At 41.4% G+C, this 26656-nt stretch overlaps 1 protein-coding gene across 1 annotated transcript in view; it reads right to left on the minus strand.

Annotated features, from left to right (window-relative positions):
* The window catches only part of GBE1 (1,4-alpha-glucan branching enzyme 1), a 252679-nt gene that overhangs the window by 87025 nt on the left and 138998 nt on the right, over positions 1–26656 (minus strand). Inside the window, exons 7-9 of the mRNA XM_075333081.1 lie at positions 26447–26537; positions 22533–22742; positions 2777–2892 (exon numbers count right to left, since the gene is read on the minus strand). Coding sequence (XP_075189196.1) covers positions 2777–2892; positions 22533–22742; positions 26447–26537 — 417 coding nt within the window. The remainder of the gene's footprint in view (positions 1–2776; positions 2893–22532; positions 22743–26446; positions 26538–26656) is intronic.

Raw genomic sequence — 26656 nt, forward strand, 5'->3', positions numbered from 1 at the left:
TTATTATTCCAAGATCTATTAATTAAAATGTACCGGGCCTGAGGCGAGACCGGGCCTGAGGCGAGACCGGGCCTGAGGCGAGACCGGGCCTGAGGCGAGACCGGGCCTGAGGCGAGACCGGGCCTGAGGCGAGACCGGGCCTGAGGCGAGACCGGGCCTGAGGCGAGACCGGGCCTGAGGCGAGACCGGGCCTGAGGCGAGACCGGGCCTGAGGCGTACTCGCGTTATTTATGTAATATGTGGATGGTCATGAAGGACATTGAAGAGGAATAGCTGACTTGCTGTCACCTATCCTGGAAAATCAGCAGGATGTCCTTTGACCCATAAAAAATACTAGCTCCCATACAATAAGGGCCCGTGATGAGACCATCAAATCAAAAATTACCTACAAGGATAATGTTTGAAAACAAACCCAAAGCATACCCAATAATAAACTACCAGAGTGTCCCAAAAAACAGTGGCAGACAGAAAACTCACACACAAGGTGGGAGCCCCAAGTTTTTACAAAAATATATGATGCATGTCTGAAGTTCCTCATTCAATAAAGAAGATCGTTGTATTAAATAGTCTGCAGGTGGATTTACAATTTGTAGAGAACAATTCACCCATGCAGAGAGTGAAAAGTTTTGAGGCCTGAAGTTAAAATTAGATTTTACTATATTAGCAAAATTCAACCTAAGTAATGCTGTAATATTCTTGACTAAGTAGCAATATACTGCACCATTTAATGGAAATTTTCAAGTAGAAGCCAGACATGTTAGTCATAAGTGGCTCTGGGCATTTTCATATAAAGAGACATCGTAAATACAGTACAATTCAGTTATTAGCTATAGAAGAAGCACCACGGCCAGAGAACTGGAAAATAGCGCCTGATTACATTATCTCAACGTATCACAGACATTTTAGCTTACAGAGGAGTCAGTGTAGATATCACAACTAAGGGGTACTTTGCACGCTGCGACATAGCTAGCCGATACTAGTGATGCTGAGTGCGATAGCACCCGCCCCCGTCGAACATGCAATCTCTTGTGATAGCTGCCGTAGCGAACATTATCTCTACGGCAGCTTCACACGCACTTACCTGCCCTGCGACGTCGCTTCGGCCGGCGACCCGCCTCCTTCCTAAGGGGGCGGGTCGTGCGGCGTCACATGGCAGGCGGCCAATAGAAGCGGAGGGGCGGAGATGAGTGGGACGTAAACATCCCGCCCACCTCCTTCCTTCCGCATAGCCAGTTGACGCAGGTAAGGAGATGTTCCTCGCTCCTTCGGCTTCACACGCAGCGATGTGTGCTGCTGCAGGAACGAGGAACAACATTGTATCTCCTAATGGTGCGACATTATGAAAATGTCCGAAACTACACAGATCACCGATTTACGACGCTTTTGCAATAGTTTATCGGCGTATCTAGGCTTTACACATTGCGATGTAGTTACCGGCGCCGGATGTGCGTCACTTTCGATTTCACCCCGACGATATCGCAGTAGCGATGTCGCAACGTGCAAAGTACCCCTAAGAGTCACGAAAAATCAGGGTTAGGGTATGTGTGCAAGTTTTCTGCACCAAAAACTGCGCCTTGTGGCAGAACAATGCACAAAAAAAAACCGCCAAAAAAACATTTTTGATGCATTTTTGTGCATTGCGCTTTTTTGTTAGTGAGATCATTGGCTGGAAGAGCTAAAAAAACGCAGGAAAAAAAAAAAAAAACAACAAAACGCACTAACAATTGATATGCTGCTTCTTTTTTCTGCAAGGAAAAAAGAAGTAACGTGTGCAAAGCATTTATGAATTCTCATTGACTTTGCTGGCATAAGGATAGACATGCAGATTGGGGCAACAAACTGCACAAAAACCGCATAAAAAAATGCAGCGTGTGCACAAGGCCTTACTGAATTTTCGATATTGAAGTGGGACTGGAGAAATCCTTAATGACCACCCACTGTCTTTAGAAATCTTTCTTTGGGGCAGTAAAAATCTCTTAAAAGGAAACATGACAGGTTCCCTCATGCCCACCCATCAGCATTTATATATTTATTACTAAATACCCTGCCTAATGAGCCATTCATACTGCCTGACAACTAATCACATAATGAAAAAAGGTTTTTTTATAAAGTCCTTTTTTCATATGTATATTAGCCCTTTGACTAGTCAATGTGGCATTCATTCCTCAGACTAGTCGGCCCCCTCCGTATGTTACTATTCCCCTGTCGGCATGATAACATGATTTGCAGAGAGCCGGTGACATCACCAGCTCTCAGCAAAACCCGCACACGAGCGTGGATTTCTTCACAATTATCATTGCACCTTTGATACCAGCTTTATGGGTCCCGGCTTTATGCAAGCACTGAGCATTTCAGAAAGTGAAGAAGACAGCGGATTTCACTTCCTGACATGTGCGATGTGCCTCCTTGAAGCGCTGTCTTTAGAAGCGATATGGTGTTACTGAAGCAGGTTGTGCGCATACGCGGTATCTGCAAACAGCTGGCGATGACACCAGCTCTCAGCAAATCATTATCACGTCCATAGGGGAGTGATAACAGTAAAAGGGACTAGAGCCCCTGTGACTAGTCAAAGGACTAATTTACATACGAAAAAAGGACTTTGTAAAGATCTTTTTCAATATGTGTTTAGGTGTCAGGCAGTATGATGGGCTCGTAAGGCAGGGTAGATAGTAATAAACATATAAATGCTGGTGGGTCAGAGGGCATTGGGGACCTGTCAGGTTCCCTTTAACTTACAAAATGGTGAAGACAAAAGAACTCCGAGAAATATCCTTACCTATTCCGTGGTGATGGTAAAGCATAGATGTGACACCATCAAAACGAAAACCGTCAAACCCATATTCATCAATCCACCATCGCAAATTGGAGAGCAAGAATCTTAACACCTCCCAGCTATAAAACACAAAAAATAAAAACATTTTAGTAGAAATAAGGTCTTTATACAACAAGGAAGTTTCAGAAGGTCTTTAAATTGTGCCTAAAATAAAGATGTTTGTCATACAAACAAAGGGGATCATTTCACACAGAAAACTGTTACAACAGAAGATTAGGATTAATGTATCTAATCAAACACATTAGATTGTAGATTTTACCAACTTTACCCGCCCCCGTCGGTTGTGCGACATGGGCAAATCGCTACCCGTGGCACACAACATCGCGCGGACCCGGCACACTACTTACCTGCCTAGCGACGTCGCTGTGACCGACGATCTGCCTCCTTTCTAAGGGGGCGGTTCGTTCAGCGTCACAGCGACGTCACAGCAGCGTCACCGAACCGCCGCCCAATAGAAGCGGAGGGGCGGAGATGAGCGGGACGCAACATCCTGCCCACCTCCTTCCTTCCTCATTGCGGCCGGCCGCAGGTAAGGTGAGGTTCCTCGTTCCTGCGGTGTCACACATAGCGATGTGTGCTGCCGCAGGAGCGACAAACTACTTCGTACACCGAGCAGCAGCGATATTCAAGAATAGGGGGGCATGTCACAGATGAGCGATTTTGACCGTTTTTGTGACGATTCAAAATCGCTCATAGGTGTCACACGCAAAGACATCGCTAAAGCGACCGGATGTGCGTCACAAATTCCATGACCCCAACGAGATTACTTGAGCGATGTCGCAGCGTGTAAAGCGGCATTAAGGCTGTGTGCTCGCGATTGGTAATAGCAGCGGTCTGGATGCAGTGTGTTTCCGCTACGTCCAAAACACTGTGTTGTACAGTACAAGCACAATGGATGAGACTAAAAGAAATCCAATGGCCCTATGCTTCTTTTCAGCATAAACTGACATGTGGCGTGGCTTTCCGAGCTGCAGCATGTCAATTTATGCTGCGAAGACGTGAGTGTTCTCCGCAGGGAGAAGACAATGTCCGCAGCGGCCTGAACTCTAATCGTGCGCACTGGCTGCTGTGGTCTCTGTGGATAGCACTCGTCGCCGCGCAGGAAGCGACACACTGTGTCCTGTACTGATAATATGAACCCACCCTAAAATTAGTTAGAAAAATGGGATCAATGCCAATAGAATGTATCTTACAAGGAATCAATGCAGAAATAAACCTCTGGAGAAAAAAAAAAAAAATGTACAAAATGTGTATTACAATTTTGTACATTAAAGGGAATAGGTCAGCAGGAGGCTTCAGATCTACCATAACTTTAGCCTTATTTGCATATTAATTCAAATGCTGATTTCTCCGTAGAAGAGGAATGGTCCGGCCACGTAAAGGCACTGCGCGACTTGTCTTTGAAACAGCTACATAGTTTGTGTGTCAACGGCAGCGGGGATTCCAGCCAGTCTCCCACGCTGGTACTTGCCAGGCCTCAAACTAAGTAACATCTGCGATCTGATGAGGGCAGGCACAATGAGTTCAGCATGGCTGTCGACATAGTTTGGGGTGTGGATTAATGCTAACATGCCCTTTAATAGCATATCAACAGGAGGTGTCTGGTAGGTATTTAAAATGTCTCGGACTCATGACATTTAGAAGAAATTACCCTGTTGCCCAGAAAATAAGACCGTGTCTAATAATTTTTGCTCCCAAAGATGCGCTAGGTCTTATTTTCAGGGGATGTCTTATTTTTCCATAAAGAAGGATTCCCATTTAATGCTGAACAAAAAAAAATGATTATATACTGTACAGTAGTTGTCATCACAAACCAACAGAAACAGAAACTGTGAAATCCTATCAAGAATTTCTTGTTACTACCATTATTTCCATGTACAACATGCACTGGTGTTCTGTTCGGCGGGCATGCTTCCAAACAGAAACTTTGCTAGGTCTTACTTTCGGGAAGGCCTTAAATTTAGCAATTCAGCAAAACCTCTAAAAAGGTCTTATTTTCAGGGGATGTCTTATTTTAGGAGAAAAAGGGTAGCAGCTTTGCCTATTGAACTCAACAGACTCTGCTTCACTAGAATATGGGTCTCTTCATTGTGGTCTATGGCTGTAATGGAAAGGGTAAAGCAAGAAACTCATCGACAGTGACCATCCTACTAGTCTTCCAGTATGCTTATCCTCTTTTCTACATTCAAAAAATAAAAAAGGCCCTTATACACCTTAGATAGCAATGGCAAAACCTGGGACTAAGATGCCCAAGCAAATTCCAAGTAAAAGAAGGTAAATTCAGCCTCCAATAATGATCAACTTTATTACGGCATCAAAAATACAGAAACCGCAGTCAAGCTGACAAAGACCCAGATCTATACTGGGGAAGGGGGGGGCGACGAAACATTGCTGCCGTTCATAGAGTCATGATGCCATTAAAAAGAAAGTTTGTGATTAAAGGATGCTGAATAGTGATGAGTGAATACTAAATATTCAGGTTCGGGTTATTCATATCGATTACCTATTACTATTCTGGTATTTGGGACTATCAAATCGTGAATTCTGGGAAACCTTGAAGAAAAATGCTCGGATTCCTTATTGACTTCCATTACGTTCATTATTCGTGATGAATAGTGGAATGATCCTAATATTTAGTATTCGCTCATCACGAACGCTGAAGTCCTTTACGTAGCTGCCTCATTTCATACATGGGAAGCTCGGTTCACCGAAGCGCTTCGGCCAAACATCCCTGGGTGCATCTCCACTGCCAACAAATGGATCAGCCGATGGACACAGCCTATTGGGTTTTAACTCCCCCTTCTCACCGCACCTTCCACTGACATCTCTAGGGAGAAAGTAGATGTAAAAACGTGGCACTCAAGATAAGTGTGAATAGTGGTCTTTTTATTGAGAACAACTTGTAGGACTAGCACAAGCACAGACGTTTCGGTCAAAAACTACGCCAGTTGCTATACCTTCTGAGGACCCTCTGCACACACACTGATTAAGGTTTTCGACCGAAACATCTGTGCTTGTGCTGGTTCTACAAGTTCTTCTCAATAAAAGACCACTATTCACATTTATCTTGCGTGCCAAGTTTTTACAACCACTTGAGACGGTTTTGGACACTACTTGAGCATCAACCCCAGAAGTGCTGTGTGAATCAACTCATCTCTCAGGAAAATTTGGATGCCTCCATAAACAGGTGGCCATTTCCAACTTCAGTCTAAGGGGTTTGAACGCCTTAAAGGGAAGGTATCGTAAAAAAAAAAAAAATTCAATAACTGAAAAAATGTAAAGTGATAATGTTTTGTTTAAATATTATTTGTTTTTAATTCAGCAAAATATTAAAAAAAAAAATTAAAAAGTTTGATATTTTCCACTGTTAAACCCTAGGGGGAGCAGCTTCTGAAATCCTACAGAAATCCTACTGTAGAAAAAGCTCACAGCTGCAGTAAAGTGGGCGGAGTCTGCTCTCCTGTGTGTGATGGCATGCCTCCCCCTCCTAATCTGAGTGTTTACAACAGATAACAGAGAATGACATGTAGGGACATAGTGCAGAGCCATAATGTTGGTGACCAGAAATGTCTAAAGTGTCACCAAGGACAGCAGTATTACACAGGATAGGATTAGATACATGGCTCAGCAGATAGTATCACACCGGATATGAATAGATGCACAGCTCAGCACACAGTATCACACAGGAGAGGATTAGATACATGGCTCATCAGACAGTATCACACAGGATAGGATTAGATATCCTGTGTGATACTGTCTGCTGAGCAGTGTAAGATTAGGTACACAGCTCAGCAGACAATATCACACAGGAGAGGATTAGATACACAGCTCAGCAGACAGCATCACACCGGACATGATTAGATACACAGCTCAGAAGACAGTATCACACAGGATAGGATTAGATACAAGGCTCAGCACACAGTATCAAACAGGATAGGATTAGGTACACTGCTCAGCACACAGTATCACAGGATAGGATTAGATACACAACCCTGGCACACACACACACACACACACACACACACACACACACACACGGCGGCGGGCAGAGCGGGGGCTGGGTAGAGCGGAAAGAGGGGATATCATTGGAGACGGTAACGGAGAGGGGGAGGGGCGGCTGTAGCAGTAGCGGGGGGCTGGGGAGAGCGGAGGGAGAGGGTGTCATTGGAGATAGTAACGGGGGGAGGGGAGGCCGGCCCATACTCACACATCCCGGCGGTTGACAGGGGTATAGTGGAGCAAACAGCATGGCTATGAGCTCCACAATGATGGCGCTTATCTCCTCCCTCTGCTGTGATCTGGACAGCCCAGGGGGTGCGTCCAGGTCTCAGCAGACGCCCACTGTAACGTTACTGGATGGGGTCGGATCCTGACCACTGTTCTCTATGCACAGGGGCTGCCATAAAGGAGTGAGTAACTATCGTTACACACACAGCAAATCCAGCATGACAGCCCCCAGTGCCTCCAGTAAAATTAGAATTAAATAAAAACTAAATAAGCAGTGATTTTCAATTTGTATTAGAAATACTTTATTTCATAATCACTATTTTTAATACAACAATAAAAAAACGCAACACCTTCCCTTTAAGCCTCCAATGCAGAGTTAATTGTCCTATAGTGAATGGGAAAAAAAGTCAACCTTCACCAGTATAAATCTGCAGGAATCCACTATGTATGTATTTACTTTTTGGTTTTCTTTCCTCCTCCTTTTAAATAGCAGTTGTTTGCATTCCCTCCAGTGTCTAACATTACTTCTTCACTTTTCTCCTATTAACCGGAGTTAAATTAATGTTCATTCCGGCATTTCCAACCTTGACGGATTCTCTGAAGTTTTCACTTTCATTTCCCAAATGTCATTGTACTTTGTAAGGTGTTCTGAGAAATGTGTGGGCATATTGTTGCTTGAAAGACACTTCTTATAAAACAATTACTTTTTTTTTATTATTTAAGTGTTTCGCCAATCAATGCAGAGCACCCTATTGCCATGGGCATAAAACTAGAGATAACCATTTAATGTGGGGAAGTTAAAAGGTAAATCTTGAACAGGTTATGCATTGCAAAAAAAAAGAGAAAGGCATATTATGTTTTATACAGTGATAATCTGGTTGCAAAATCTGTTCCCCATCAGTGATTAGCTTCTCTTTCCTAGAATATTAATTAATAAGACGCTAAAAGGCAAGGTGACATTGAGTGTCATAGAACCAATGGTTTGTGTTCCTATAATTACCAGCCGACAGATTACTCGCTGTTTACAATGCGGCATATATAGTCAAAATCTGCTATATTTTTATTCTAATTTTATTAGTATACATTACACATCTGGGGGTCTACTCCATTCTGTTGGTAACAGTTAGCCCCCTGATAGTAGCATCTTGTGTTTTGTCCAAGAGCAGGGGGCGTGTTCTTAGACGGCAGGGAAGCAGGGGTTGGCTGTTACCAACAGCATGGAGTAGGCCATGCCAAGTGATGTGTGATACAATGTCCCCGAGGAAAGTGGATCCCGCCAGCTTCAGTGTCCGAGCACTACTCATGCTGCAGAAAGAAAGCCACCAATCTCAGACTACCGGGTTTCCCCAAAAATAAGACAAATGTATTATATTATTTTTTGCCCTGGAAAAAATACGCTAGGGCTTAGCTCACACCACCCCCCCCCCCCCCCCGCCCCAAAAAAAAAAAAAAAAAAAAAATATAAAAATAAAAGGAGACCGCCCTTCCAAGGAGACTCATACTTACCAGAACGGACATCTGCATGGCTCCCAAGGTCATCATGAGATCTTTGGCGGGTGCTCCCAGCAGGTATGCTCCATGCGGTCCAACAACTGCTTCTGGCCGACACTCACATACATCAGATTGCACAGAAACACTCATATCAGATCACAATCGGTATCGCCGGATGTGGTGTGTGTGGTAGTGTGATCTGGTGTGTGGGTGTACGTTCTACCACAGGTCCTTGATGCGTTCCACTGCAGGTCCTCCTGTTCGGCGTCTGCAGAGTATGACTTTCTTTTTTTTCTGCTCTCTTTTGGGGGGTGTCTGCTTTCTGTACTGAAGTTTAATGCAGTATCTTTAACTTTGCTGCATGGACACTTCATTATTGAACCACAAAAAGGGCTTATTTTTGAGGTAGGGCTTATTATTAAGGCTTGTGACGAAAATGCTGAAAAGTCCCGCTACGGTTTATTTTTTGGGGAGGGCTTATTTTCGGGGAAACACTATCAATCTTAAGTTGTGCACTGAGCTAGGAAGCTGGGAGGCAGCGCAGCGGTGCGCTCTTAAAGACACAAGTCCAGAACCTGTACTTGAAGTTTGTGTGTCAGGCTAGCACACAACTGTTAATCATTCTGTGAAACAGAGCACTTTAACACTTTAAAGGAAACCTGACACCACTTTTTTGGCCACCACCACCGGGGACTTATATACAGCATTCTAACATGCTGTATACTGTATAAGAGCCCAGGCCACTGTGAGAACATAAAAAACACTTTATAATACTTACCTAATGGTCGCGCGGTTGGCCATATGGGCATCTTCGTTCTCCGGTGCCGGAGCTGCCTCTTTCGGCCACCGTCGTCTGAAGCCTGTGTGCATGACGCTTCTACGTCATACACACTCGCCGGGCCTGCTCAAGACCTGAATGCCGGCGAGTGTGGATGACGTCGGACGTATCATGCACCACGGCTAGAAAAGGAGAACAAATATGGCCAAAAGAGGCAGCGCTTGCAATGGAGAACAGAGACGCCCATATGGCCAACCGCGTGACCGTTAGGTAAGTATTATGAAGTGTTTTTTATGTTCTCACAGCAGACTGGGCTCTTATATACAGCATGTTAGAATGCTGTATATAAGAGCCTGGTGGTGGTGGCTGCAGTTTATACGCCAAAAAAGTGGTGACAGGTTCCCTTTAATAAAGCATATGTGCTATCTGTATAGAAAAACATATTTTTCATCCTGCTGCTAATTTTATAGCCACACTTTAATATGTTCCATCATTTCAACAGCACACTTTTAAATTAAATTGATAAAGATCCTATGGATTTGCTAAAGTAAGATTGCAGGAGGCTATTGCTGATGGTGTGAATTGCAGGTATTTTAATAAAGAGAATCCCAGCATGTCGGACTCTCCTGCTCTGCGGAGTAGATTACTTTTAAATTCAACGGGATTATCATTTGAGTGAATTCGCATTGTCAGTCTGCTCGCCGTTGGCTAAATACAAGCGAATGATGTGTTATCCTGATTAAATTTGTAAAGGGAAGGTTTACCAAACAAAAAAGACATTCACTTTTCTGAATGGAAAAATATAGGACTGTAATAAATGTAACCTGGATCCTATGAGAAACATCTTATTACAAAAGTGGCAACTTAAGGAAAAAAGAAAAACACATTTATTAATAGATTGAGACCTGATTACAAAATCTCGCTAATTTTTAGACACTGTAACTTCACACTAGAGCAGAGGTCTCAAACTTGGCTAGTTATATGGGCCGCACACAATAGAATAGGAAATTTTGGGTGCCACACTCAGCAGGACAAAGTGACATTTTTAGTGATCCCATATTTTTATTTTTTATTCACCTTTTGATCAATTTTTTTTTTTTTTAACATATTTGGCATGATTATTTTATTCCTTTAAAATGGCATTCATAGTATGGATTATAGTACAGTGTTATAGTTAGAGTTGTTATGGATGTGGTGATGAACATGCACTTACGGTATTTACTTTAGTTTATATATAAAACAGCATTTTTAGTGACGTAATATTTTTTTCATGTTTTTTATTATTTTTTTCATTTGTACAATTTTTTCCCCCAAAATTGGCCCCATACCGTAATATTGTCTTACAATTAGCAACAGATAGCAATTCTGAACAACATCTTGTAGATATATTCCCCATCCTGGTCCCCTTCCAGGGCTGTGGAGTCTGAGTCGGAGCTGGTATAAAATGCACCGACTCCGACTCCTAACATATATAATAAATTGGGGACAGTAGTGCAATGCAGAATGTGCTGAATATTTTACTAAATAATAACACTTCGTATAATGCTTATATTTAAGTGAAAAATGTATTGTAGTACAATGTGTACATCAGACCATCAGACATGTAATCATTTTTATGATACAATAATCAAGATATTTAGATAGAACATAAAATATATTTATTGGAATACAACTTTAGAACACAAAAAACTAATACATTGTAAATATGTAAAAATCTGATATATATATATATATATATATATATATATATATATATATCTATATATACACACATACACACAAGATATATCTGTAATCTACTGTATATTACATAGTGTATTACATATTTACAATTTATTACAGTTTGTGTTCTAAAGTTGTATTCCAATTAATATGTTTTATGTTCTATCCAAATATCTTGATTAATGTATTATAATAATTATTAAAATGTCTGATGTTCACATACACATGTTCATGTACTACAATAAATTTTTCACCTAACTATAAGCAATATATGTAGGAGTCTCAGTCGGTGCAAGAGAAATTGAGCAGTCGTAGTCGAAGGTTTGGCTTACCGACTCCACAGCCCTGTCCCCTTCTTGAACTATTTTGCCCTATTCTGGTCCCCATCTTGTAGTAATGTGACCATCCTAATCTCCTCCTTATAGTAATGTTCCCCATCCTGGTCCCCTTCTTGTAGTAATGTGCCCCATCCTGGTCCCCTTCTTGTAGTAATGTGCCTCATCCTGGTCCCCTTGTAGTAATGTGCCCCATCCCGATCCACTTTTTGTAGTAATGTGCCCCATCCCGGTCCGCTTTTTGTAGAAATGTGACCATCCTGGTCCCCTTCTTGTAGTTATGTTCCCCATCCTGGTCCCCTTGTAGTAATGTGCCCCATCCTGGTCCCCTTGTAGTAATGTGCCCCATCTTGGTCCCCTTGTAGTAATGTGCCCCATCCTGGTCCCCTTCTTGTAGAAATGAGACCATCCTGGTCCCCTTCTTGTAGAAATGAGACCACCCTGGTCTTCTTGTAGAAATGTGCCCATCCTTTTCCCCATCTTATAGTAATGTTTCCATCCTTGTCCGCATAGTGTAGTAATGCCCCATCTTGGTCCTCATTTGTAGTACTTTCACCACCTTGTAGTAATGTCTGCATCTTGGTACCCATCTAGTATTAATGGTCCCATTCTGGTCCACGTCTTCTACTAATGCCCTCATCTTGTAGAAACATACCCATCCTGTTGTAATATCCTCTCCCTGGTCCCCTTGTAGTAAACCACCCATCCTTGTCCCCTTCTTGTAGTAATGCCCCATCCTGGTCCCCTTGTAGTATTGCGCTCATTACTTTGCTGACATGATTTGCATGCAGTTTTGTGACAAAATTGCACTAAAAAAAAAAAAAAAATATATATATATTTGTCTTAGAAGAAGAAAAAAAATGCAGTTGTGCACATACCCTTACGCTCATTCCATGTTCAGCTGTAACACATTCAGGTGACTGCTTTTTCTGAAGCAGACGCCAAATTCATCAAGTATACATTGCGATTACCGGGCATTGAACAAATACTCAGCTGGGAACGGCAAAATCAGGGAGCCAGGATTAGAACAACTGCTATGGTAGCAGTCAATGCTGTGGGCTGGTGATTTTGCAAATTTTTTTTTTTTTTTTTATTAGCAGCTCTTCAGGAGCTGAGTGGGAGGTAACTGCCGTATGGAAATCAATGCTCTGGAGAGAAGTGGCTAGTATGTTAGGAGTTAACAACTATCCTGGACTATAGCTACTGCGTACTCTAGACCAAGCTGCACACTGTGAAACATAAGTATATACTGATTTCTCAATATTTTAGGCATGTGATGTGTCACAGGGGTGGACCTATAAAAAGTCAATTACTACTACGTACTATTTATGCTTGAGTAAGAAATTTGAACAGCTTTAAAACATGTTGCGTTAACAAAAAAAAAAATCAAATGTTTTTTCATGGTCTTAATGTGCCAGCGCCTACCAAATTGCACTTTTCTACTGACAGCAGATAGAAAAAGCAAAATCAATTGAAACCGGCTTAGTTTAAGGTCCCCTTCACACGTCCGTGGAAAAAAACGAACCCTTTTTTCACGGACGTATTAAAGGGGTGGTTTGCTCCCCCGTGTGCAGTGTTTGTGGCACATGCGTGGTCTCCTTGTGTTATTACATATAACGAAAAGTCCCGCCTTACCTGATTCTTCTGGAGTTGTCTGTGGTGCTGAATGTCAGTGTCCGGCACAGACCACGTCCCGCTGACGCTGCTTCCGGCCCCCAGTGTAGAAGATGCGTTGTTCACATTCACTGGGGGTTGGATGCCGGTGACAGCCGCGGCAGAGACTGCAGGGCTGGTGGAGGGGAGTATGTTTTTTTTATTTTTACAATGACACGTGTGTTTCTCCGGCGCGTGTCACATGGGATCGCATCCAGACTACATCCGTGTGGTACGGGTGCAGGCCGTGCGACACGTTTTGCCAAAGAAAAACGGACATGCCTCCATATGGAGCACACGGGCACACGCCAATGGCTGAACACGTGCGTGCACATATACCCATTGATTTTAATGGGTATACGTGTGCCCGTGTCTCCGGTACATATACGGGAACGGACCTAGCACGTACCGGAGGCATGTGCATGTGAAGGGGGCCTAATGCTCTATAACTAATTAAATCAATTAACTTGTGAATACTGTTTGAATGCAGCATGACTCAGCTCACATGTTGTTAAGCTGCTCCAAGAAGTACAACAGCCTCATGACTAGAGCTGAGCGGACCACCTGAAGTTCAGGTTCATCAGGACTTTTGACAAAGGTCAGTTCTGGACCCGGAGTTGAGCTGAACCCCATTGGAAGTCAATGATTGGGCAGTTTGGCTCTCCACCCACTTGCTAAAAGCAGCTCGCACAGGGCCGAGCACGGAGCATACCCAGGCACACTGATGCTTGATCGATTGGTTAGCATTAGAGATGGGCAAATAGTAACTATTCATGTTCAGAATATACATAACGAATCCCAAAGTGTTATTACGTTATCAATCCCGAATCATGAACCTAATGCAAGTTAATGGAGGGAGAAAAAAGTATATATTTTATTGCTGTGACAAATCTTGGAATAGTACTCGGTAAGTCTCATCGGAACACAAATAGTTACTATTCGCCCATCACTAGTTAGCATATGTAAAAGCACAAACTCTGAAAACACTGATATTTTTGTAAAGAGAGTGTTTGGTACGAACACTGAATATTACTGTTCGGGTTCGCTTGTCTCTACTCCGGATACCTCGTCCTAGGTTTTTTTTCCAGGTGAAAACAACATAAAATCCAATCCTGTGAGCTGAAATGCAGTAGAGACTGTGCGAGTCTCATGTTGGTTTGAGAAATTAGTGGGTCTTTCTGAATCTAGACCCCCCCACCAGTAAACAGATTTTAAAAGGTCTTTATCCACCCACCCATACATGCATACTCACTACTCGGGTTCTGGACAAGAACAGGCATAGTGCACAATTGCAGTCACATGACCGCCGTTACCGGCTCAAAAACCGGCGAATCCTTGCAGTTAACAGTACATGTGCTGGTAGGAGTCCAAAGTTTGCAGTTTAGTATATATAAACGTTCTATCGGCGATGTTGAACTTTAAAGGGTTGTTCCTTCTAAAATGATAAGTACGTAGTCACTCTATGTGACTGAAAACTTATGACTCCTCCCAGCACACACACCCTGTTCACTGTGAAAATTTGCTGGTTTCTGAGCCAGGAATGGCGGTCATATGACCGCAATTGTGCGCCATGCCTGTTCCTAGCCAGAACCCAAGTAGTGGGTGTGGCCTCGCTCAATACATATGCATTAAGCAAGGTTGCACCCACTAGACAGTCATGCCTACTAGTCGGACACACCCACTCCATAGACTTGTATTTAGTGAGGCCTCGCCCACTAGCCAAGTTCTGGCCAGAAACATGCATAGCGTACAATTGCACAGTTTCCAGGTCAAAAACAGATAAATCCTCACAACGCACGGTGTGTGCGCTAGGAGGATTCATAAGTCTGCAGTTACATAGAGGGACTGCAGACTTATTTTAGACCGAACAACACCGTTAAGAGACAACTCAACAGTAATCAGCATGCTCAGATCAGATTTCACTCACCTCTCTGCCTGGATCTGCCGATGCTTTGGAGAGCTGTCCCTTCAGCTGACATGTGCTGGAATGTGCTTCTTGTTATTAGAAAGCATATCACAGGGCTTGTCAGCTGAAAGCACGGCACTTCAAAGCTTTAACAAGATCGAGGCAGAGTACAGTGAAGCCTAATCTGAGCTCAGTCCTGGATACTACAGACTGACTCTGCCAAAACTTTGAGGTGCCGTGCCTTCAGCTGACAAGCCTTATGACATGCTTTCTAATAAACACATGGCAGCGCTTGTCAGCTGAAGGAAAAGCACTCCACTCTCATCTCTGCCTGGGTTCTCTGATTCTTTGAAGTCTGATCCTTGCACGCAAGCTCAGACTGGTGTCACTCACAGGAGGTAGCCCCGCTCCCACCAATGATGTGCGCTGCTCAATTTGTCCAATTCCAGTTTCTAGAATGGAAGTCGCAACGCCAGAATCAAATTCGAAGACTAGATGACTCCCATAGAGATAAACTGGGACCTATGAAGGGAGGGGGGTACCTTTAGTAATGGACAATCTTATTTTGTCATTGATGTACCTAAATTTGTTCCTCACATTGTGGCCAGGTAGACAGTGACTACGTTGAGCTGTGGCACAGCCATACTGCGATCTTTGGCCATGTAACGACCGACTTAGACACAGCGGTCATTTCACCCAAGCCTTAAGACCCCGTTACACGCAATGACATATCTAACTATATATCGCCGGGGTCACTGATTCAGTGATGCACATCCGGCATAGTTAGCAACGTCGTTGCGTGTGACACCAACGAACGGCCGTTAAGGATGGAAAATACTCACCTTATCATCCATCGTTGACACGTCGTTCATTTTCAAAAAATCTTTGGTTGTTGAGGACGCAGGTTGCTCGTAGTTCCTGCGGCACCACACATCGATATGTGTGACACCGCAGGAATGAGGGACAACACCGTACCTGCGGCCGCCCACAATGAGGAAGGAAGGAGGTGGGCGGGATGTTCGGCCCGCTCATCTCCGCCCCTCCGCGTCTATTGGGCGGCCGCTTAGTGACGTCGCTATGACGCTGAACGAACGTCCCCCTTAGAAAGGAGGTGGTTCGCCAGCCACAGAGACGTCGCTAGGCAGGCAAGTCCGTGTGACGGGTCCTAACGATGTTGTGCGCCTTGGGCAGCGATTTGCCCGTGACGCACAACCAACGGGGGCGGGTGCTTTCACCAGCGACATCGCTAGCGATGTGGCTGCGTGTAAAGCCCCCTTAAATCTGAATATTTGGTTTGTTAGTTGTTGCAGTTATTTATTTTTTTTAAATTAGTGAAACAAAACCCACACACACACACACAACATAAATTTGGCATCCCCATAATAATAATGCCTTCAAAGTAATCCACTATAATCATAATGTGCCTCTGCAATTGTAACCGTGCTGCCCAGGTTGGGTGCAGACTCAGAGGTCCCTTTCCCGTGTTGAACCCCTTTACTCGGCTTTGCTGGTACATATTAAGTATTGGTGTAGCTAGGCCTTGTAACTCGACTATATTAAACCTGCCGCTTTGCACTGTGTGATTATATACATTTATTGTGTCAGTGCCAAGAAAAGGCATTAGTCTGCAGGCCTGGTGGGATGCAGACGCTGTTCTGCTTAGCGGAAAACACACAGCTTTCTGGAATTATAATGAGCTGTCCGCAGAAACAAAGTATAAGGGCGGGGGAAAAGGAGCAATCAATATTTTAGCACGTTATAAATTATCTTTGTGCCGTAGAATTTAGATGATAGATCAGCCGGCTATCTGCTATAAAGCCATCACTTATTAATACATAGTAAATCAGAGCACTAATAAGGCGACACAACTGGAACGTATTAAAAGCCACTGAAGACATTATGTGGCTATGCTAAAAATCCATAAGCAATTTCTAGATTCATCTGAATTGCCAATATGGAATTAGCTGAAAGAGATAAAAAAGGTGGAAAGAATGGAAGATCCAATACAAAGAATGGAAGAGTCTACAGGATGGCATATCCCATTATCGGGACTTCTAATCAATAAGTGTTGTAACATAGTAACAAGCACGTTAAACTGAGCACACGCAGCCGGGGGTTAATAGGTTATAATTTTTTTATATTCCAATAATTAATTGACAATATTTAAAAATTATAGGGAAACTTAACAGATTCAACAAGTGACACATTTATTGTCCAGGTTGAGCTGATAGCCGGGTTTACGGCTTTTTAAAGACAACCTAAAAGGTTTCCTTTAGGAAAAACTTGTTAAAAAAAAAAATCAGAAAAAATGGTATGTTTTAGAACTCCGTTGTGCCATTTCTCTGTTATTCCTGCAGGACTAACCAGGATTACTTGGAACCTGCAGCTTAAAGTCTGTGACAGCTATCCGGAGTGGATGAAAAACCTTTAGCTATTGGATCCTCCAGAATTGTCGGAATTTGCTTTTTTTTGTGCAGTATAGACAAGATCTTTTCAAAAACACTCAAAAACACAACTGAAAATGAGTTATCTCCTTTTACCTATATAGTTTAGGTATTAGTAAGGGTTTTTTTTGGTAGAAAAAAAAAATATATATATAAAATGTATTTTTTTTTACTTCAGTATAATTTGATTGTATTGTTATAAAAAAAAAAAAAGTCTTAAAGTGAACCAATAACCAGATTGTCGTACAGAACCTAGTGTCAGTGCTGATACAGGAGGCAACATGTTGGCTGAGATCCCGCCCCTTCTGGCTGCATGGGAATGACCTCACCACAAGTCCTGCAAGTGAAAGTAAATCAATTGTATTAGCGCGAGTAGCTCGCGCGAGTCTCGAGTTGCGTCACTAACACACACACACACACACACACACAAATCTCTGCGGTATAGAGATGCATGCAACTGACCCACTCCTGTGATTAGAGAGGGAGTCCTTGACGGGTGATGCAACGTGAGACTTGAGCGAGATACTTATGCCAATTCTTACAGGGGGAGGGGATAACTATGAATATCTTCCCCCAGATATTCTCTGATCCTCAGCTGCTGTCACTCAAGAAGCTGATTATTTTATAAACTTTACTTTCTTGGATTTCAAAACCTATACATCCGGTACTAACCACTACAGGCATGTATAGAATCAGCCTGATAAAGCCAGTGCTATACTGGCACTAGGTTATATACGAAAATCCTGGTGATTGGTTCCCTTTAAATTTAAACATGATAAAGCAAGTCCTTGCTTATAAATGAAGATGGACAAATAGCAGATCATTATTGGTTAAAAAAAACCCCAAAAACAACAGCTATTTCTCCCAACCCTTCTTTCCTAATCAGCTATACATGTGTTATGGACAAAAAAGGAGCAAGCCATTCCCAAGTGTCACCAATTGCCTGAAGTAGGAAAAATGTACAAAATTTTTCTCTTGTCAAAACAATAGGAAAAATAAATCTGTGAAAATGAAACAAATACATACTGTAGTTCTCACCCCCTACAAGATTACTATTATAGCACTTTCTAGTGACCACCCCCCTCCACCAAATTCATTATCTGCTTCCGTGAACCTGTTGGTAGTGAGGTTAACGCCTGGACAGTGTTCGTGCATTTCAGTAGGTGTTGGTGTCTGCAGTACATGCTCCCTTTTCTTTTACCAATGTAGAACACAACACCATATCTTTATAAAAAAAAAAAAAAAAAATATTGAGTTGAATTCAGATTGTAGAAAAATAGAGGTAGCAGCGTATCTCAACTTGGAAGAGGAATAAAAAAAAAAGAAAAAAAAAGAAAAAAAAAAAGGAGGTTGGGTGCTGAAATTCAGCTAGTTCAATGATTTTTTGCCCAAATCATGTGGCAGTTTTTGATAATCTTGAAAGTCCCGTGGCACCATCTTGTGACCATTAACTTCTAACTTCTGGCCAGCCAGAATTTATGTCACAATAGATCAATGCAACTATGAGAAACGGAACGAGGCTCTTATAGCGATGTATTGATTTGTGACCTCCGGCGATTTCCATGAAGCACTGAAGTTCACGGCAGGCTACAAATCACAGGCGACTAACCGGAGTGACGCTAGAAGGAAAGAAAGAAAGGGAAAAAAAAAAAAAAAAGGGACGATGACGATGGCAGTTTGAATATAAGAGTAGGGACAGGGGATTTAAATATAAAGCACCAATCCAATGCTGAATTTAAAAAAGAAAATAAAAAAAAAAAAAGAAAATGCTGGAGGGATGCTTTTAATGCTTTTAAAGGAATCTGTCACGTGGAAAAAAAATGCTATTAACCTGCAGATATGGGGTTAATCTGCATGTTGACAGCTTTCTGTACCTGTCCGGCACCTGCATATTGAACCCTGCTGCCGGGAGAAAGTTAACTGTTATCTTTCCAACATTATATATAAAGTGTGGCGGCTGTAGCCACACCCACCGCAATGACTAACAGCTGCCTGTAATGCTGAGCAGCTTTCAGTCAGAGTGGGGGTGTGGTTACAGCTGCCGCTCTCCATATACTGAGCGGTGACTGAACCCGGGCAGCTCCAATTACTGAAGGCCAAAGCGCTGGCCGGAAAAAATAAAGTTAATCTCCTCCCGACAGCGGGGTGTAATGTGCAGGTGCTGTGCACATTCAGAAAGCTATTATCCTGCACATTACCTCATATCTGCAGGTTAATAGCATTTTTCCACTTGACAGGTTCCCTTTAAGAGATTATATATATATATATATATATATATATATATATATATATATATATATATATATATATATATATATATATATGTATATATATATATATATATATATATATATATGTATACATATACACACACATACATACATGCACACATACATACACACATACATATATATATATATACATACACAGCTTAAAAAAGGGCTGTCTGCACAGAACACAAGCCAGATTCCTCATTCGCAGTTTTAAGTTTGTTTTTGTCTAGTCTATCTTTTTCGTTGGAGGATTTCGGGAAAAACTGATCGTCATGATGGATAATTTTTTTTAAAGATTCGGGACTCTTTCTTTGCACATATCCGAGTAAAGTTTAGCACAATCTGTTACATGAGGTTTTAAATATTAAAAATATGGCATGTTAGTCTTCAACTGCACAAAACAAGTGTTAGACAGATTCTGTCTTCACCATGAAAGCAAATTGTACAAAAATATTAGAGAATTTAAAAAAAGTTTCCACTGCGTAATACAAGTTTATTAGCTATAAAGGTTCCATTTGATTACATTTATGTTTAATATTCTAGTAATGGATGTATCATTTTGCAATCCTTATGAGATACATCCTTGAGAATCTGCTCAGTTTGAACACGAGAATCCAAATTAGAGTGTACAGGTTATATGTGAAATAAGGTAGGAGAGATATAAATCCATAAACTTAAAGGGAATCTGTCACCAGGTTTTTCCTTCCCCATCTGAGAGCAGAATAATGTAGGGACAGAGACTGTGATTTCAGCAATGTGTCACTTACCAAACTCTTTACTGTCATTTAGATAAAATCAATGTTTTCTCTGCTGCAGATCAAGCAGTTACAGAACTCGTGAATATACTGGACTACCAAGTAGTCCTTTAATGATAATCGACTGCTGATTACACAGTGATTTTATCAAAGCTACATTAAAACAGCCTAGTAAGTGACACATCGCTGGAATCAGGATCTCTGCCCCTACGATATGCTGCTCTCACATTAGGTGGCAAAAACCTGGTGGCACCTTCCCTTTAATATATTAAATATATTATTATTTATCCATCCAACTATATACAGATTATCGTCTCAGTCATTTAACAATGAAAGTCTTATAGGATTTAGATGCTTAAATATCTCCAGACAGAACCTAAGCACCATAAGAGATGATCTCCTTACCCTTAACGTACTTAACAAGTAATCTCATTACCTGTGCTCTGCTTGACTCAGATGCAATTACTAAAAAATACGTTACTGTGTTCAGTTGAACAAAAGAAAACAAACTGTTGACAACTTAAACTCTACAATGAGCTCATTACTCCTGACAGATATGGAAAAATGGAATTAAAAGATTGCGATCAGTCATGGCCAATTTAAAAGGATGTTGTCAGATATGTATTACAACTTTCAGAAAAGTAAACTTTATACTTAAAAGGAGGACTGGTTACGATTTTTCTACCTAAATAAACAAAAGCAAAAGCTACGTCCTCAAGACAACTGCTTTAAAAAAAATAATATTTATTGGCCAGTAGGAACATGGAAATAATATACAATATAATATAATAAAATATATACTTGAATATTTAATATAATAAAATATATATCTCCTTTCCAGTTTTAGGTCAATTAGGATTATTTATATTTGCCAAATGCCAGAATAACAAGAGAGCGAAAGGATGGTTTTAAGGAGTTCCAGTCACCAGGATTTTGCTATATGAGGTAAAGGCAGTGCCATACAGGCAGTAAGATGCTGAATCCAGGCATACCTGTTGTAGAAAGGTTCTTGGTTGATGCTTGGTTGCAGAAATATCTGTAATCAAAGTTGCAGAAATGCCCTGTACGTTGAATGACGTGTGCAGCGGAGCGGGCGTTTGTGGGTCGGGTCCTCTCTGTAAGGTTCTCCACCAGTTTCCTCTATGATGTGCCCCCCTTTCTTTCTATATATCTCACGCCGCACGTCATTGCTGTCATTAGCGTGGTGTGCGCATTGTCACGATTCTGTCTTCATTAAAATGGCGCCCAAGTCCGTGCAAACTGCAATATTCGGTGCCATTTTAGTACACTGCAGTGAAGACTAAGAGGCATGGGCACGTGCGGAAAAAAAAATTATATGTACATCTGCGCATGCACCGATGCCTTTCAGTCTTCACTGCAGTGTGAAAGGCGTGTCATTTCACCCTCTGAGCATCATAGAAAGGAGTGTCATGTCACCCGCTAAGCGTCATAGAAAGGAGTGTCATTTCACCTGCTGAGCATCATAGAAAGCAGTGTCATGTCACCCGCTGAGCATCATAGAAAGGAGTGTCATTTCACCCACTGAGCATCATAGAAAGGAGTGTCATTTCACCCGCTGAGCATCAAAGAAAAGAGTGTCATTTCACCCTCTGAGCATCATAGAAAGCAGTGTTATTTCACCCTCTGAGCATCATAGAAAGGCGTGTCATTTCACCCTCTGAGCATCATAGAAAGGAGTGTCATGTCACCCGCTAAGCGTCATAGAAAGGAGTGTCATTTCACCTGCTGAGCATCATAGAAAGCAGTGTCATGTCACCCGCTGAGCATCATAGAAAGGAGTGTCATTTCACCCACTGAGCATCATAGAAAGGAGTGTCATTTCACCCGCTGAGCATCAAAGAAAAGAGTGTCATTTCACCCTCTGAGCATCATAGAAAGCAGTGTTATTTCACCCTCTGAGCATCATAGATAGGAGTATCATTTCACCCGCTGATCGCTTAACAGTTCAGGACCAGTTCATCTTGCTACGTTTACATGTTTATTAAATTTAGTTTATTAAATCACAATGGTGTAATCAAATTAACAGTTTCCTACACAAAAGATAAAACAATGGGGAAACGGAGACACAAACATTTTTAAAAAGAGATAACTCACTTTGAATAGTCAAAAAGTCTGCTGTCCCAGAGATCATGGTTTCCTCTCGGTCCATCATGGAAGAAGCACGAGTTTGTTCCGTCAAACTGGTTGAGGCCATCTTCACTGTTCTTCGATGCATGACTATGTACAACGTCAAGTAAAACCTGGATTCCCATAGAATGGGCAACATCAACAAGTTCCTTCAGATCATCTGGACTTCCATAACGACTATAGAAAGATGAACATAAGTCAAGATGCAGAATGAATTTAGTAAATGTAATGAAATATGCAGGGTAATGGCATACACCAACAAGAATGTGGTCTAAGGATAGAGAAAGAACATCATTAGAATAGACGGGGATTAAAGACATGTAATAGAATCGCGCTTAACGTGTAAAAGGACGATCAAAGGAAGCCAAGCTTCTGGACAGCTTATTTCCAACATGTAATATGTATCAGAGCATGCAACCGAGCAAAATGGGGGACTTGTACAAGGAAAGTAAATATAGCCAACAACCCAAGGGACTTACATGGTGTCCAAAAACAAAATTCAAGAACTAGCATTTGCCACATTTTAGAACTATACTAGTGATTGTCTACAATTACATGCAACATACAGCAATGCACCCAGGTCATGCACTCTACTTGATAGTAGCCGGATGCAACAACCTTTCTCAATTACATGTCCCTGAATGGTGCAGTGTCCTCCTGGCTAAGCTCTTTTGCCACACGTCAGTGCCTCCATCGGGGCTTCCATCTGACGGGGACAATTTAATGAAGCAGTTACTTTGCACAAAGTGCAGTCAACTACATTTTTAGCGCCAGCCTTAAAAAGGGAGACCCTTCCTAAAATGAGGTCAAGGCACAAAGCCTGCGTCATCAAAGTCAATGGCCCAGTGGACAGATACACCCGAATCCCATGTTTCAGAGCTTTAGACCGATATGTGGAAAAATAAAGTGAATATAGCGATTAACGGTCAGTGACCTCTTCTGCGGAAAGAGTATGAGTTGGATATGGTCAAATTCAGCTCCGTGTATTTGCAGACAGTGACAATATTTCTATCCTTACGTTTCCAAAAAACGAAGGACTAAAATTTGTCAAGATACAAATACAATAATTTTTGTGACTTGGAAGCAAATCCCCCTCAATAGGACCACAGTTCACATCACAACTGCTGGAAAGACAGACACATATAGAAAAAACAACTCCCAACAGACTATACATAAATGTTTCAATTTCATCTGAAAGAACCAAAGGGAATGGATGGCGCGAGATTATATAAAATATATATATTATATATATATATATATATATATATATATATATATATATATATACATACATATACATACACACACACACACACACACACATATATATATACATACATACATACATACATACATACATACATACATACATACATACACACACAGTCAAAATTGTTGGTACCCCTCGTTTAATGAAAGCAAAACCCACAATGGTCACAGGAATAACTTGAAATCTGACAATATAAATGAAAAAGTCTATGAAAATGAACAAATGAAAGTCAGACATTGCTACTTTTCAACCATGCTTCCACAGAATTTAAAAAAACAAAAAAAAACAAAAACTAAACTAAAAAAACCTAAAAAAACCTCATGAAGTAGGTCTGGACAGAAATCATGGTCCCTTAATATTTGGTTGCACAACCTTTTGAGGCAATCACTGCAATCAAACGATTCCTGTAACTGTCAATGAGACTTTTGCACCTCTCAACAGGTATTTTGGCAGCTCCTCAAGAGAAAACTGCTCCAGGAGCCTCGTGTTTGAAGGTTGCCTTTTCCAGATGGCATGTTTCAGCGTTTTCCAAAGATTCTCAATAGGATTTAGGTCAGGGCTCATAAAAGGCCACTTCAGAATAGTTCAATGTTTTCCTCTTAGCCGTTCTTGGGTGTTTTTAGCTGTGTGTTTTGGGTCATTATCCTGTTGCAAAACCCATTACCTGCGAGTGAGACCAAGCTTTCTGACACTGGGCAGCACATTTCTCTCTAGAATCCCTTGATAGTCTTGAGATTTCATTGTACCCTACACAGATTCAAGAAACCCTGTGCCAGATGCAGCAAAGCAACCCCAGACATAACAGAGCCTCCTCTATGTTTCACAGTAGGGATAGTGTTCTTTTCTTCATATGCTTCATTTTTCTATCTGTGAACATAGAGCTGATGTGCATTGCCAAAAAGTTCAATTTCTGTCTCATCTGTCCATAGGACATTCTCCCAGAAGCTTTGTGGCTTGTCAACATGTAGTTTGGCAAATTCCAGTCTGGCTTATTTATGGGTTTTTCTCCAACAATGGTGTCCTCCTTGGTTGTCACCCATGCAGTCCACTTTAGCTCAAACAACGATGGATGGTGCGATCTTACACCGATGTTCATTGAGCTTGAAATTCACCTTTAATCTCTTTAGCAGTTTTTCTGGACTCTTTTGTTAGCATTGGTAATATCCGTCTCTTTGATTTGTCATCAATTTTCTACCTGCAGCCACATCCAGGGAGGTTGGCTACAGTCCCATGGATCTTATATTTCTGAATATTATGTGCAACTTTAGTCACAGGAACATCAAGCTGCTTGGAGATGGTCTTATAACCTTTACTTTTACACATCCTTGTCTATCATTCTTTTTCTAATCTCCTGAGACAACTATTTCCTTCACTTCCTCTGGTCCATATTGACTGTGGTACACAGCATGTCACCAAACAGCACAGTGAGCATCTGTAGCCATATATACAAGCCACTGACTGATTACAAGATTGTAGACACCTGTGATGCTAATTAGTGGACACACCTTGATTTAACATGTCCCTTTTGTCACATTATTTCCAGGGGTACCATCATTTCTGTCCAGGCCAGTTTCAGGAGTTTTATTTTTTTAAAAATTCTGTGGAAGCATGGTTGAAAAAGCAATGTGACTTTCATTTTTTCATTGAATTTTAATGTATTACTATTTTTGTCTTCTTGATTCTGATCTGGCTTATATATCCTGAGTCATATTGCAAAGGATTGTTAAAAATCCACTTGTGACTTTTAGGATCGCTACTTCCAATAGATGGTGCTGTGCTAGAGTTTGTCTCCTTTACTGGAGAGACAATTTGAATATTTCCAAGAGGGGCGTGGCAGCTATAAGTCCCCTTACTTGGCAGCCAGAGTGGCTTGCAAAGTCTCCTTAAGGAGAATAGTGTTCCCCCGTGGTCCCCACATAGCTTTCTCATGAGCCAGATCAGACACCCCATACTTTGCACTGACGAGGGGCAAGCACCCCGAAACACCGTGTCTGCAAATTGGGATTCTGATCTGGCTTATATATCCTGAGTCATATTGCAAAGGATTGGTAAAAATCCACTTGTAACTTTTAGGATCGCTACTTCCAATAGGTGGCGCTGTGCTAGAGTTTGTCTCCTTTACTGGAGAGACAATTTGAATATTTTTGTCAGAAGTTTTTCTTTCATTTCATTCATCAACGAGGGGTACCAACAATTTTGACCACGTGTGTAGAATATACACACAATTAATATTTATATATATATATATATATATATATATATATATATATATATATATATATATATATATATATATATATATATATATATATATATATTATATATATATATATATATATACACACACACACACACACACATATACATATACATACACACTCTCACACACACACACTCGATGTTCCAAATAATGGTTGTGTGTAACGCACGTAATACCTATAGAGGACATGTTAGTCCGCAGCAGCAGCCGCCCCACTGATTTCAACTGAGAACATGTTTTGCCCTAAACTAATCCAGAAATTAAGTATTTAGCCTTACTTATAGTGAATGCAAGTGGCTGATTTTTACTTATTTTTGAATTTTTATTTTTTTATATATATATATAAAATACCTTGATGCAGCAAAAAAACTGGTGATTTGGTAACCAAAACTTGCATAATAAGCATGCTCCATAACAGCCATCATCTGAATGCAGTTGTAACCTGGGAAATTAACAGAAATTAGAACAATGTAGTAAATATCTCAGTAAAAAAAGTGATAAATTATGTATATAAACAAACCAGTCCGTTATAGCGGTTAGGCTATGTGCACACGCTGCGGT

The sequence above is a fragment of the Anomaloglossus baeobatrachus genome, chromosome 2, assembly GCF_048569485.1.
Source record: "Anomaloglossus baeobatrachus isolate aAnoBae1 chromosome 2, aAnoBae1.hap1, whole genome shotgun sequence".
In the NCBI taxonomy this organism is placed as follows: domain Eukaryota; kingdom Metazoa; phylum Chordata; class Amphibia; order Anura; family Aromobatidae; genus Anomaloglossus; species Anomaloglossus baeobatrachus.